Source organism: Schistocerca piceifrons, chromosome 10, assembly GCF_021461385.2.
Source record: "Schistocerca piceifrons isolate TAMUIC-IGC-003096 chromosome 10, iqSchPice1.1, whole genome shotgun sequence".
Classification (NCBI taxonomy): domain Eukaryota; kingdom Metazoa; phylum Arthropoda; class Insecta; order Orthoptera; family Acrididae; genus Schistocerca; species Schistocerca piceifrons.
Genome location: NC_060147.1, coordinates 40,445,178 through 40,459,224, shown reverse-complemented (window position 1 = coordinate 40,459,224; position 14,047 = coordinate 40,445,178). Strand labels below are relative to the sequence as shown.

General features: G+C 42.3%; 1 protein-coding gene across 1 annotated transcript in view; it reads left to right on the top strand.

The window, feature by feature from the left end:
- Positions 1-11,939, top strand: part of LOC124718923 (aminomethyltransferase, mitochondrial) — a 179,404-nt gene extending 167,465 nt beyond the window's left edge. Inside the window, exons 5-6 of the mRNA XM_047244577.1 lie at positions 1,017-1,099; positions 7,926-11,939. Of these exons, the coding sequence (XP_047100533.1) occupies positions 1,017-1,099; positions 7,926-8,281 (439 nt within the window). The 3' untranslated portion in view covers positions 8,282-11,939. The remainder of the gene's footprint in view (positions 1-1,016; positions 1,100-7,925) is intronic.
- The last annotated feature ends 2,108 nt before the right edge of the window (positions 11,940-14,047 follow it).

The following is a 14,047-nucleotide window of genomic DNA, read 5'->3' as shown; positions in this document are numbered from 1 at the left end:
CTGCCACCTTCAGAATTTGAAAGAGAGTATTCCAATCAACACTGTCAAAAGATTTCACTAAGTCTACAAATGCTAGAAACGTAGATTTTCCTTTCCTTAATCTTTCTTCTAAGGTAAGTCGTAGGGTCAGTATTGCCTCACGTGTTTCAACATTTCTACGGAATCCAAAGTGATCTTCCCCGGGGTCGGCTTCTGTCAGTTTTTCCATTCGTCTGTAAAGAATTCGCGTTAGTATTTTGCAGCTGTGACTTACTAAACTGCTAGTTCGGCCTCTGTATAAAATAGAAAAATATGCAGTATATCATCTCATGCCCAGTGGGGAGCACATACAACATACAGTTTATCCGCCTGTGTAAAAAATCGAAAAATATGCAGTATATCATCCCATGCCCAGAGGGGAGCCCATGCAACAACTAGCAGTGTGTGGCGTGTACTAGATTCAACTTTACTGAGACTACACACTAATCTTGAGTATTTTTAGTTTTTAATTATAATACTGCCGTTGCTGAAAAGAAAAACAGACACAGATTCTCATTCCCAGAGTAAGATGCAAGATAACTAGTTTCTCACTTGCTTTTCTGCTGTCAAAACACGTCTGTGCGTTGCACGAATGAAAAATGCAAGTATGTAATTCTGCTCCTGAAGATTATGGTGTTATCAACAGAATCACTTAGTGATGTCCGAAATATGCGACTCACACAGAAAGATGTTTGATTTATATCCCTTAGTATCGGATATCTTTACAATGAAACACTTGCCACAGTAATGCTGTTTGGCCATTAGTAAACACGTTACGAGTAAACTATTTTCTGCGTTGTCCTGGTATCACATGACTTGTCGACAATAGTTCATAAGGGGAGGTACTCACTACACGTCGGCAGCGTGCTGAAAATTCTTGAGAAAAAAACTGCTTGCAGCTAACGCAACTAGTTGTATGACGTAAGGACGTAGGGTATACATCTGCTAAGTAACTGCTGTCATGTAATGGGCTAACGCCTGCTTACCGTGTGTTCCAGACTGGAAGCTGGACTCTGCCTGTACGGGTCCGACCTGGATGAGACGACGACGCCTGTGGAAGCTGGACTCTCATGGCTGATTGGTGAGTGAATTCTGGGAATGGGATTACCCAATGGAACCGCTACACTCGGCGTAAATGAGAAAATTCTCTTCACGCTCTCGTTACAGTTGTGAATAAAACGTGTAAAATACAACTTTGGTATCAGGAGCGGAAAATTTCGAAATGCCACGGACGTATAGACGACGATCTGATGCACAAATTCTACTAGAGAGAGTCTGCTGCTTTTCTTCGTGTTCGCCAAATTCTACCTTGACCAGCGAGGCCACCAAATCTCTCTCCAACTCAGAACTTTTCGAGCTACATGCTCAAGACCCTCATACGAGGATGAGACTTTCTTGATCTATCACGCCAATTGGACAGAAATTGGCACGGTATATCACAGGAGGACATCCAACAACTCTTATCAATCAATGCCAAGCCGAATAACTACTTCTATAAGTGCCAGGAGGTGCACCAACGGCTTGTTTACGTCCTCAGTTTGTGAAGCTCTTCCTCTTGAACAAATAATCCTTTTTCTCTGAAATTGTAACAATTTGTTTTTCTGCACATGTACATCACATCTGCTTGTTTCCGCCCCATTCAGGTGGTTGCTTCGAGATTCGTCGGCTCTTTTTTCTGTTACAGTGTATGTACAGGGTGACAATTATTGACCAATATGAAATAAAATCACCATACCTTCTGGACGGTTTGCGTTAGGACTTTCAAACTGCACGGTGGGCCGCGGGGCATTATGGGAATTAGTATGCGCTGTATGAAACTTCCTGGCAGATTAAAACTGTGTGCCAGACCGAGTCTCGGTCCGGCACGCAGTTTTGATCTGCCAGGAAGTTTCATCAGCGCCCACTCCGCTGCAGAGTGAAAATCTCATTCTGGAAACATCCCCCAGGCTGTGGCTAAGCCATCTTCCGCCTTTCTTTCAGGAGTGCTAGTTCTGCAAGGTTCGCAGGAGAGCTTCTGTAAAGTTTGCAAGGTAGGAGACGAGGTACTGGCAGAAGGAAAGCTGTGAGGACGGGGCGTGAGTCGTGCTTGGGTAGCTCAGATGGTGAAGCACTTGCCCGCGAAAGGCAAAGGTCCCGAATTCGAGTCTCGGTCCGGCACACAGTTTAAATCTTCCAGGAAGTTTCATATCAGCGCACACTCAGCTGCAGAGTGAAAATCTCATTCTGGACACGCTGTGCGGTTCGGTTTAGCGACGAAGCCTATTTCATTTGAATGGGTTCGTCAAAAGCAAAACTGACGCGTTTAGGGGACTGAGAATCCGCATTTCGCGATCGAGAAGTCTCCTTATGCTAAAAAATGGTTCAAATGGCTCTGAGCACTATGGGACGTAACTTCTAAGGTCATCAGTCCCCTAGAACTTAGAACTACTTAAACCTAACTAATCTAAGGACATCACACACATCCATGCCCGGGGCAGGATTCGAACCTGCGACCGTAGCGGTCGCGCGGTTCCAGACTGTAGCGCCTAGAACCGCTCGGCCACCCGGCCGGCTCTCCTTATGCTCAATGGGTGACTGTGTGGTGTGCAGTGCCCAGTCACGGAACAATCGGGACGACATTCCTTGATGGCACGGTGATTGGCGAACGGTATATGAAGGTTTTTGGGAGATGATTTAATCCCCATTATCCAAAGTGACCCTATTTTTGACAAGATGTGGTTCATGCAAGATGGAGATCGACCCTATCGAAGCAGGAGAGTGTTTGATGTCCCGGAGCAGCACTTTGGATACCGCATTCTGGCTATAGGGTACCCAGAGGCTACTTGGCTGGGCCTCGACTGCTGCCACATCCTCCGGATTTGAACACAAATGGTTCAAATGGCTGTGAGCACTATGGGACTCAACGTCTGAGGTCATCAGTCCCCTAGAACTCAGAACTACTTAAACCTATCTAACCTAAGGACATCACACACAGCCATGCCCGAGGCAGGATTCGAACCGGCGACCGTAGCGGTCACGCGGTTCCAGACTGTAGCGCCTAGAACCGCTCGGCCACCCGGGCCGGCGGATTTGAACACATGCGACTCCTTTTTGTGGGTCTGTATTACAGACAAGGTGTACAGCAGTAACTCCAAAACCACGCTGAGCTGAAAACAGCCATTCGAGAGGTCATCAGCGGGTCATGCAGAATTTCGCTATTCGTCTGCGCCACATCATCGCCAATGGTGGCAGGCATATCGAACATGTCATGACCTAAATCTGAATATCTGTAGTGTTGTTTGCCTGTTGAATAAACGGTGTGCACGCAATAGTTTGTAACTAATTTATGTTTATTTTGCATTTAGTTCAATAATTGGTAACCCAGTCGTACGATAAACCTAGATCTAAGACAGTCATGAATATTTATTGGTTGTAATACCATTGTAGGATAATTTTCAGTGCAAATGATAATAAGTGTGTAACTAAGTGGCAAAACTGTCACCACAGGGTAACTATAATAATGATGCTTCATCTCGATTGATCTCCAGCAGTATAAACGACCCGAACGGGTCATGTGACAAATAAATAACCTTTTATTGTGACTGGTAGCAGATATTTTTCTACACCTTATAAAGGAACAGTCACGGAGTTCGACAGCATCCACTATGGATAAAATTCATTTAAACCACTATAAGTTTCCGAAATTGCTTGTAAACTGAGCTATAAGAAATTCGTTTGCCATTATTTGTGCAGTGTTATGTTTACAAATAGAATGGTGAACTTTCTAACACATTGTTTACCCTAAATTATTTATTAAATAATTATTTTGCATTGCAGTATCACGTATAGCACAGAAAGGCATTATTGGAAGCGAAGCAGAAATGAATTGCATTTAGGTCCAACACTATACCGACATTTGCTGTCATGGATTGAATGAATCTGCATGTCTATAAAATATCCCTTAACCAACAATTAGCAGGCATGATGAAAATAAAAAGGAAAATTCAGATTGAGATATAATATTGTATGACCCCTTTAAAGTGTTTTGCAGCGAAGGTGAAAATTAATTGGAACAGTACATTCTGACATTTGCAGAGGTGATTTTCGATTCGAGCATATCGGATGTAAGAAAAGTTGCTTTGAGAATTCGGAACTAACGGATTGCCCCCATAATTTCAGAGCAGAGGAAGCCATGGTGAGCAAAAAGTGGGACGAACGTGTCTGTCCGAGAAATATCGCCGAATCCGAGGGCAATTATGAAATCTCGAAGGAAGGCATAACGATCTGGCCAAGGGGACAGTAAGCTGACGAGCTGCTAAAATAAAAAAAAAAAAAAAAAAGAGTTAACCGAATTAAAGTACGCGAGATCTAAAGCTACAGCTAAACTGTCAAAAGGAGGTGTTTCAGGCATTCTACAGGGAAGTCACCTCAGAAAATCATTGCTAAAACAGGGGAATGGTTTTGCGAGTCGCAGGAGGAAGACTGGGTGCAAAAAAGGATCAGCTACATGAAGTGCAAAATGTGGATTCATGCAAAGTGTGGGATGGGTAGAAGAAGTCAAAACGTTATGTAAGAACTAAAATATGAAACATTTTCTTAAACTTTGACTAATGTATGTCTTCAAGCTCAGGGACATAATTTATAAGTGTGGTACAACTTATCAATTCACAGGTACAAGTTAGGAAACGAGATTCCGAATTTGTACCACTTGCAGATGTTTAGAAATTTAAGTGAAGTCAGCTTATTTTTGTCAGACTTTCCATTTTTTAAATCATAAACCATGAGCAGTAGTCGGCTGTTGAGGATAAAGTTATTCAAATAGTTCTTTAACTTACTGCTTATGCTATAATAAATAAAGAATTTAAAAGTTGGCACGCTTAAGGCAGGTGTCCCCTGTATGTTTCTATGTCTTACACGCATCACACGCTCTTCTTCTAGACTAACTACATTCGAAAGCAATAAGAACCACGCTGTCTAATATCTCCTTGTACAGACTGTTTCACATTTCATGTTTCACACTTCTAGAGGTGTAGACGAGACTTAGCAGATCAAGTTGTACATTGGAACCCATGACCAGGAACGTCATCCGACGATGCTACAGAGCGTCGAAGTTACAGGCGATGCGAGAACACATGCAAATATTTTGATATGTTATTCTAAAAGTAAAACTAAAGAAAAATTCATATAAACACAGGTCCGCAAATATTTAGTTATGGAGTTATGGCTAACAAAAGATTTTGCCTGAACTTTAGCAACTTCGCTAATATGAACCCATCGCAAAACTATATGAGGTTCAAGTAAAGCAAGATTTCCATTTATTTTGTCGCTATTAGTCTGGCGAATCTAATAAAACATACCCCGGATGTGTACCTGCAGTAGTTTTCCAGAACATCTAGTAATGTGGCTGAACTAAATTGTTTTAGGAGGTCCAAAATTGTTTTTCCAATTTAAATTCTCATGAATATGGACACATAACAATTTTGAAGCTTCCACCCTATGTACTACTTCATCACCATTGTTACACTTATCACTGGTGCAGTACCCCTACAGGTGCATAACTGAATGTGATGTGTCTTTGTGAAATTCAGGGTGAGAGTATTCGCAGAAAACTAGTCAATGATACTTTTGAGAACTTTGTTCACCATTTCTTCCACTTCTGTGTGTCTACTGGGAGTGATTGCAATACAGGTGTCATCTTCAAAAAGAAATAATTCTTCTTGTTGTACATTACATGGTAGATCATTTACGTATATGAGAAACGGTAGTGGAGCTTAGATTGAGCCTTGGAGAACCCCATACGTGATTTCTCCCCAGTCAGAATTATGTCCCTGGATTTTGTTGGTTGAATTATTGTCAACTACAACTTCCTGCATTCTTTTGGTTAGGTATCACGTGATCCATTGGTTGGCTATACTACCAGTCCCGTAAACCTGCAACTTACGTAGGAGTATACTATGATTAACACAATCAAATGCCATGTGTAGGTCACAGAAAATACCTATCATTGCTATTTTGTTTTGCATGTAATAGCTGGTGTGTGAACATGTAAATGTCATTCTCAGTAGAGCAACCCTTCTGACCCCAAACTGAGATTTGTTCATCATCATCATCATCATCATCATCAGTGTTCTGCCAAAAGGCAGGTTCCCACATGGTAGTTCTCCAGGCTGTCCGGTCTTCTGCCATCCTCTTCAGGTCTGCATAATTTCCTCTTCCCTTTATGTCGTCTATCACCTTGCATCTCCCTCTTCCTCCCAGTCTTCCCCCACAAACCAATCCTTCCAAAGCATCTGCTAGCAAGCACTCCCTTCTCAATGAATGTCCCAACCAGTTCTTTTTCCTTTCTCTTACAACCTTCAGCAGACATCTTCCCTCACCAACCCTTTCCAATACCCTTTCATTACACACCCTTTCCATCCAGCTTATCCTCTCCATTCTCCTCCACATCCACATCTCAAATCCTTCTAACCTTTTTTCATCCTCTCGTCTCAGTGTCCATGTTTCTGCCCCATATAGGGCAGACTGTGATTTATTGAGGATATATATATATATATATATATATATATATATATATATATATATATATATATATACGGGGTGAGTCACCTAACGTTACCGCTGGATATATTTCGTAAACCACATCAAATACTGACGAACCGATTCCACAGACCGAACGTGAGGAGAGGGGCTAGTGTAATTGTTTAATAGAAACTATACAAAAATGCACGGAAGTATGTTTTTTAACACAAACCTACGTTTTTTTAATGGAACCCCGTTAGTTTTGTTAGCACATCTGAACATATAAACAAATACGTAATCAATGCCGTTTGTTGCATTGTAAAATGTTAATTACATCCGGAGAAATTGTAACCTAAAGTTGACGCTTGAGTACCACTCCTCCGCTGTTCGATCGTGTGTATCGAAGAGCACCGAATTACGTAGGGATCCAAAGAGAACGGTGATGGACCTTAGGTACAGAAGAGACTGGAACAGCACATTAGGTCCACATGCTAACACCTCTTTATTGGTCTTTTTCACTGACGCACATGTACATTAGCATGAGGGGTGAGGTACACGTACACACGTGGTTTCCATTTTCTATTACGGAGTGGAATAGAGTGTGTCCCGACATGTCAGGCCAATAGATGTTCAATGTAGTGGCCATCATTTCCTGCACACAATTGCAATCTGTGGCGTAATGAATGTCGTACACGCCGCGGTACATCTGGTGTAATGTCGCAGCAGGCTGCCACAATACGTTGTTTCATATCCTCTGGGGTTGTAGGCACATCACGGTACACATTCTCCTTCAACGTACCGCACAGAAAGATGTCCAGAGTTGTAAGATCAGGAGAACGGGCTGGCCAATTTATGCGTCCTCCACGTCCTATGAAACGCCCGTCGAACATCCTGTCGAGGGTCAGCCTAGTGTTAATTGCGGAATGTGCAGGTGCACCATCATGCTGATACCACATACGTCGACGCGTTTCCAGTGGGACATTTTCGAGCAACGTTGGCAGATCATTCTGTAGAAACGCGATGTATGTTGCAGTGCTCTCCGAACAGACGGCACTGATTACGTATTTGTTTATATGTTAAGATGTGCTAACAAAACTAACGTGGTTCCATTTCAAAAAACGTAGGTTTGTGTTAAAAAACATACTTCCGTGCCTTTTTGTATGGTTTGTATTAACCAATTACACTAGACCCTCTTCTCACGTTCGGTCTGTGGAATCGATTCGTCAGTATTTTATGTGGTTTACGAAATATATCCAGCGCTAATGTTAGGTGACTCACCCTGTATATATATATATATATATATATATATATATATATATATATATGTGTGTGTGTGTGTGTTTCTATGGAGATGCCTAGTTTTCTGTAGATGTGTGCAGCAGCTGGGAGAGTGCGTTTTGTCCTTGCAGCTAAGAGACGGCGAGCTTCGGCGGACTTCCCCGGCGCCGGCGTGATCCTGGAGCAGCTGCGCTCTGGGCCCCCGAGGAGGCGCGTGGGGCTGCGCTGGGAGGCTGGACCGCCAGCGCGAGCGGGGGCGGCGGTGGTGGCCGCCCTCAGCGACGCCGCCCCGGCGCAGGTGGGCCGCGTCACGAGCGGCTGCCCGTCGCCCTCGCTGGGCGGCAGCGTCGCCCTCGCCTATGTGGACTCGCAGTACTCGAGGCCCGGCACCTCACTGGCTGTCCAGGTGCGCGGCCGCGACGTGCCCGTAGAGGTGTGCCGGCTGCCATTCGTGCCGCACCGCTTCTACAAGAAGGACCAGCAGTAGAGTGTACCCACAACCTGGAGTCTCAAACAGCTACGCTTTCTTGACACCAACCCTCAAGACATTTCTAGATCCATTGCCTCAGTCACCATCAGCCAACGAATCTCACAATCTTTGGATGTGCAAATAACTGCTATGGTCAACACCAGGAACCCCCTCTGCTTGCCAGACGTCCCAGCCAGCTACGATGTCTTTCTGGTAGTGGGACTGAAGACATTTCAGTTCCCATCACCTCAGCCACCATCGATCAATCCCAGTGTTTTGACAAGTAACACCTAAGCAGTCACCAGTAAATCCACTATTCAACAGCTGAATTCTCTTCTGGCTGCCTGGCGTCTCAAGCTCTTATATTCTGGCACCACAGCTGAAGACGTTTCTACATCCACCAGCTAAGTCATGATCAGCCAATGAATCCCTTAGTCTTTTAACAAGCAGCAACTCACTAATGATCGAGTAATTTCAGTGGTCAACACCAGGACGCTGCTCTGGCTGCCTGGTGTCCCAACCATCCAATACCTGGTGTGAAGATGTTTATGTATCCATCATGTCAGCTATCATCAGCCAGTAAACCTCTCAGTCGTTAGAGAAGTAGCACCTCGGCAGTAACTAAATGCAGTGGTCAGCAGCTGAATGCTCTTCTGGCTGCCTGGCATCTCAAGCTGCTATATTCTGGCACCACAGCTGAAGACGTTTCTACGTCCACCTGCTAAATCATCATCAGCCAATGTGTCGCTCACTGTTTTGACACACATCATATAAGCAGTCACCAGTGAATTCACTGTTCAACAGCTGAAATCTATTCTGGCTGCCTGGCATCTCAAGCTGCTATATTCTGGCACCACAGCTGAAGACGTTTCTATGTCCACCTGCTAAATCATCATCAGCCAATGTATCACTCACTGTTTTGACACACATCATCTAAGCAGTCACCAGTGAATTCACTGTTTAACAGCTGAACTCTATTCTGGCTGCCTGGCATCTCAAGCTGCTGTATTCTGGCACCACAGCTGAAGACGTTTCAATGTCCACCTGCTAAATCATCATCAGCCAATGTATCACTCACTGTTTTGACACACATCATCTAAGCAGTCACCAGTAAATCCACTGTTCAACAGCTGAACTCTATTCTGACTGCCTGGCATCTCAACCAGCTATGTTCTGGCACCAGGACTGAAGACGTGTCTACATCCACCTGCTAAAACATGATCAGCCAATGTATCGCTCACTGTTTTGACACACATCACCTTAGCAGTCTCCAGTAACTGCAACGGTCAACATTTGTATCAGCTTGGGGACCAATATGTCTCAACCAGCTTGAACATCAGTTGCTTTCTGACTCCTAGACTGCTGGTGATCCTACATCCGTCAGCTCAGTCATCTTCAATTAATGAACCTTCCACTGCTTTGACAGGCATTGACTCAGCAATCACCAATAGCTACAGCTAACGATCTTTTCTGAAGCATCACCTCGACCATTAGTATTTGTTAAATGTATTGATGTTTTTTCAGTCAGTTTTATCTTAGCCATCAGCTTCTCGTAACTCTACATATTGGCCAAGTATGTAGTTTGATGAAATTTGGTGCTGAATTCTACCACTGGGGCTGACAATGTCTCTACAGCTCAATTCTGGCACCAGGGCTGAAGACGTTCCTACATCCACCTGCTATGCCATCATCAGCCAATGAATTGCTCACTGTTTCGCCACACATCACCTTGGTAGTCTTTAGTAACTGCAATGATTAACATTTGGACCAGCTTCTGGTCCAGTGCATCTCAACCACCTACGATATCAGCTGTTTTATGACTCCTGAACTGATGGTGACTCTACATCCGTCAGCTCAGCCATCTTCAGTTAACGAATCTCCCATTGCTTTATCAAGCATCACCTTACCAATTACCAGTAGCTACAGCTAATGATGTTTCATGAAGAATCATTTCAAACATTGCTATTAGTTGAATGTATTGATGGTTTCTCAACGAGTTTTACCTTATTCACCAGCTTCTCGCAACCCTAGATATTGACCAGGTACATCTTTTGATGAAACTTGGTACTGAATTCTACCACTGCAGCTGACGATGCCTCTACACCTATCAGTTCGTCAATCCGAAGATGTTACTATAGCATTATCGCATGAAACATCAATGAAGTGGAGGAGCAATTCACTCATAATAATGCTTATATATATCAGATTTCACAGTGCAAGTATCACTGAAATGGAATTCAAACTTTCTCACTTAGGGTGCTGTACCCATCTAATTGAGCTATTTCGATACCAGTACAAATCTTTCATCAAAAACTGTATGTCTCCCCAGCCTTTCTTGTTTCTTCGTTATTTAATATTTCAGTGTCATCTTTAACTGCACTATTTCATACTTCAACTCTGTAACTAATTCACAATATCTTTCTCTGGTTCCATGTCTTTCACTGATTTCCTTCTATCCCTCGTTATTTGCTGTCCATATATCCGTGCTAATGTAATTACCCCTTCAGTATATGAAACAAAAGATATTTAAAAAGATAAGCATCAAGCTATATACACGTTCTAACTAGATACTTTTCACTTCTCTTATTGTCTTTTGCAGTGCAGATCTTCATCTGCTCATCATTGTAGTTTCTTCTAATCTGAGCTTTGGGCTGACTATTTTCCTTAAGTTGCACTTCCTGCGTACCAGTTCTCCTACATCTTCTTCCCTTTCTTCCCGGGTGACATCACCATCATTGCAACCTTCATACTTCTGCATTACTATTACAACTCCATTTCTTTTCCACAACAGGTCTTCAATGGTAGGCGTAATATAAGCACCTGTCCTTTGCACCATTTTGTCTTTTTGTCTGTGTGCACTTATTATTACTACATTTCATTTTCTAACAGTGTTTCCTCTCTGTTGCTTTCGAAGTTGCATGTACAGTACAGTAGGTTTGAGTTAAAAGGTTGAGTTCTTGAGGTCCCTCCTCCGTTACTAATGCAACTGTCAGAATTTCGCTGCAATATCATTCCTTTTACTGAGATCAAATACATCGTCTCATAAAATATTTTAAGCTTTTCCCTGTACTCCTTATTTCAGTCAGCGATTAACAAGCATGACACGCCTTAATGAAACCTGAAGTGCAAGACCACACCTGGCAACAAACCTTTTGTACCTTTACATAAATATAGCGATTTCTCTCGAAATCTGTGTGATCAAATACTTCAAAGAAAGATAGAGCTATTTTACATTATTCGCTGTTGCTCGCAGTGACAATTTTTTTCATAAGTTCACCTGGATTTTCTGCTGGTGACTTTGAATTATTGCAATTACAGAACTCTCCAATCACAACTATTCCTTTACAGTTTCAAAAGCACCGTACTTTCTGTGATGTCGTGTGACGATATTAGTCTGTGAAAGTTGGAAGATGAAGGGAATCCTAATAAGTTGCGAAACACAATATTGAATGTGCTTGCCACAATTAGATAGCACAGGTGGAAAGGTGCATCTGCAAGAATTTCCAGACGGTATCTGAAAACCGGACAATGTTAATGGGACAATCTGAAAACGATACGTCACGAAAAATGTGTGATGACTGATATTTACTCTGTTTTATTTACCAGAATTCTATTTTTTATATCATTGTAATTTTGCTCAAAAAGAAATAAAGGTATCAGCATAATAGAAGTCAAACACAACAGCAGTTTTGAGATTTTATATCCGTCGTTGTTACATTCAGTTCCACTTTCTCCCTTTCCTTCTTCTTCCTTCATTTCCGGCGCGTTGTCTCCACCTTGACAACGTCGCCCCTCATTTCAACCTTTTTGCTCTTAGCCTCTATAAGCAATGCAGAGGGTGACGAACACTCGCCTTTCAGTTGCAACGCCAATGTTCATTAAAATCATTTTATTAAATGACGTAAGCAACCCAATGTAATTATTCTGCAAAAAGTGAAAAACGAGTTTTCTTAGAATAGTTAAATATTTAACAGACTGCACTGCAATGTAGTCTGTTTTGAATTCCTCTTTGAGTGACATTTTGGCCGGAACATGTGGAGGCGCCAAGCAATGTTGCCATATCCCGTACACAACACACACGTGTCCTCACACTTCATTTCGCTCCCAGAAATGCACAAACTGTTCCATGTACTATGTTTAAGCAGGCAACGCTGTATTTAGGATGAGCTGAATTTTGTTTTCATTTTAGTTTTATTTGCGTATTGATCTTTAAGATGACACACGAAAAGTTTATGAAAATACATTTCCTGACAACTCTACCGAATTTTCAACATGCGGGAAACATTATTGTTATTGAATTTGCGTGAAGACAATGTACGTACCAAATCTTAAGAATACATCATATTTTGTTCTGCACCAAACTAAAACGCTAGGTAATTTCAGTTAAACACGACACATGATGCTGGTTTGGTTTCGCTACAGAAAACTCAGCACTAGCCTTGTACCTAAACGGCTGTTACATTTTCTGATCACATTCGTAACATTACAAAACAAAATTTAGGCTGAAATTTCCTGGCAGATTAAAACTGTGTGCCGGACCGAAACTCGAACTCGGGACCTTTGCCTTTCGCGGGCAAGTGCTCTACCTGAGCTACCCAAGCACGACTCACGACCCGTCCTCACAGCTTTACTTCTGCCAGTACCTCGTCTCCTACGTTCCAAACTTTGCAGCAGCTCCTCTGCGAACTTTGCAGAACTAGCACTCCTGAAAGAAAGGATATTGCGGTGACATGGCTTAGCCACAGCCTGGGGAATGTTTCCAGAATGAGATTTTCACTCTGCAGCGGAGTGTGCGCTGATATGAAAGGCGAAGGTCCCAAGTTCGAGTCTCGGTCCGGCCCACAGTTTTAATTCGCCACGAAGTTTCATATTAGCGCACACTCCGCTGCAGAGCGAAAATCTCATTCTGGAAAATTTAGGCTGTTAATCTAGGTGGGGAAACTTACCGATCTGGGAAAAGTAATAGTTAATAGTGATTCAAAATACACTACACAAAATGCTGACAGTGAGAGGGATTTCGTTTGTGCGAGTAGGACTGAGTTCCTCAGATGAATTTTATTCAGGCGCACTGGCTGATAACGGCCCTGGTATTAATAGTCAAAATTCACAAAAAAATAATTTTGCTATGCAGGTTCTTAAAATTCCTCGCACACCAAACCATCAGTTCAATCCAATCGTGAATGTTTTTCTGATGACAGTAGAAACACTCTTTAATAATGAAATTCGCCAACAGCGCTACAGTTGAGATGTTATTTTATTTAACTTTTACTACCCGATTCGATATTCTATTAAGCCATCTTCAGGCTCCTGCATAATAAAGTCTATATCAAGGTGTACTACAGCACACTTTACAGAAAGTGACGGGTAATACACTGGTGGCTCGTAGGTATACATTCTGGATGTTGAAAAAATTTTGAATTCAGATAAATATGAGAGTACGAAATTAATAGCATTTGCCGTATAACAGTTACGCTTATCAACCAACACATTTACACAATTTCAGCTGCTGTATATATTAATAATAGTAATATTATTAACAGTAATAATAATAATAATAATAAAAGAAGATTCATATTAAGCAGAAAGGAAGGAGGAAGGGGATTTATCGACATAAAAAACCTACATTATGGACAGGTAGACAATTTAAGAAAATCCTTTATGGAACTAGCAGAAACTAGCAAAATACACAAAGCAATCACTCATATAAATACATCGGCTACACCATTGCAACTTCATAACCACTTCTACAACCCTTTAGATCACATAACTTCAACAGATACGAAG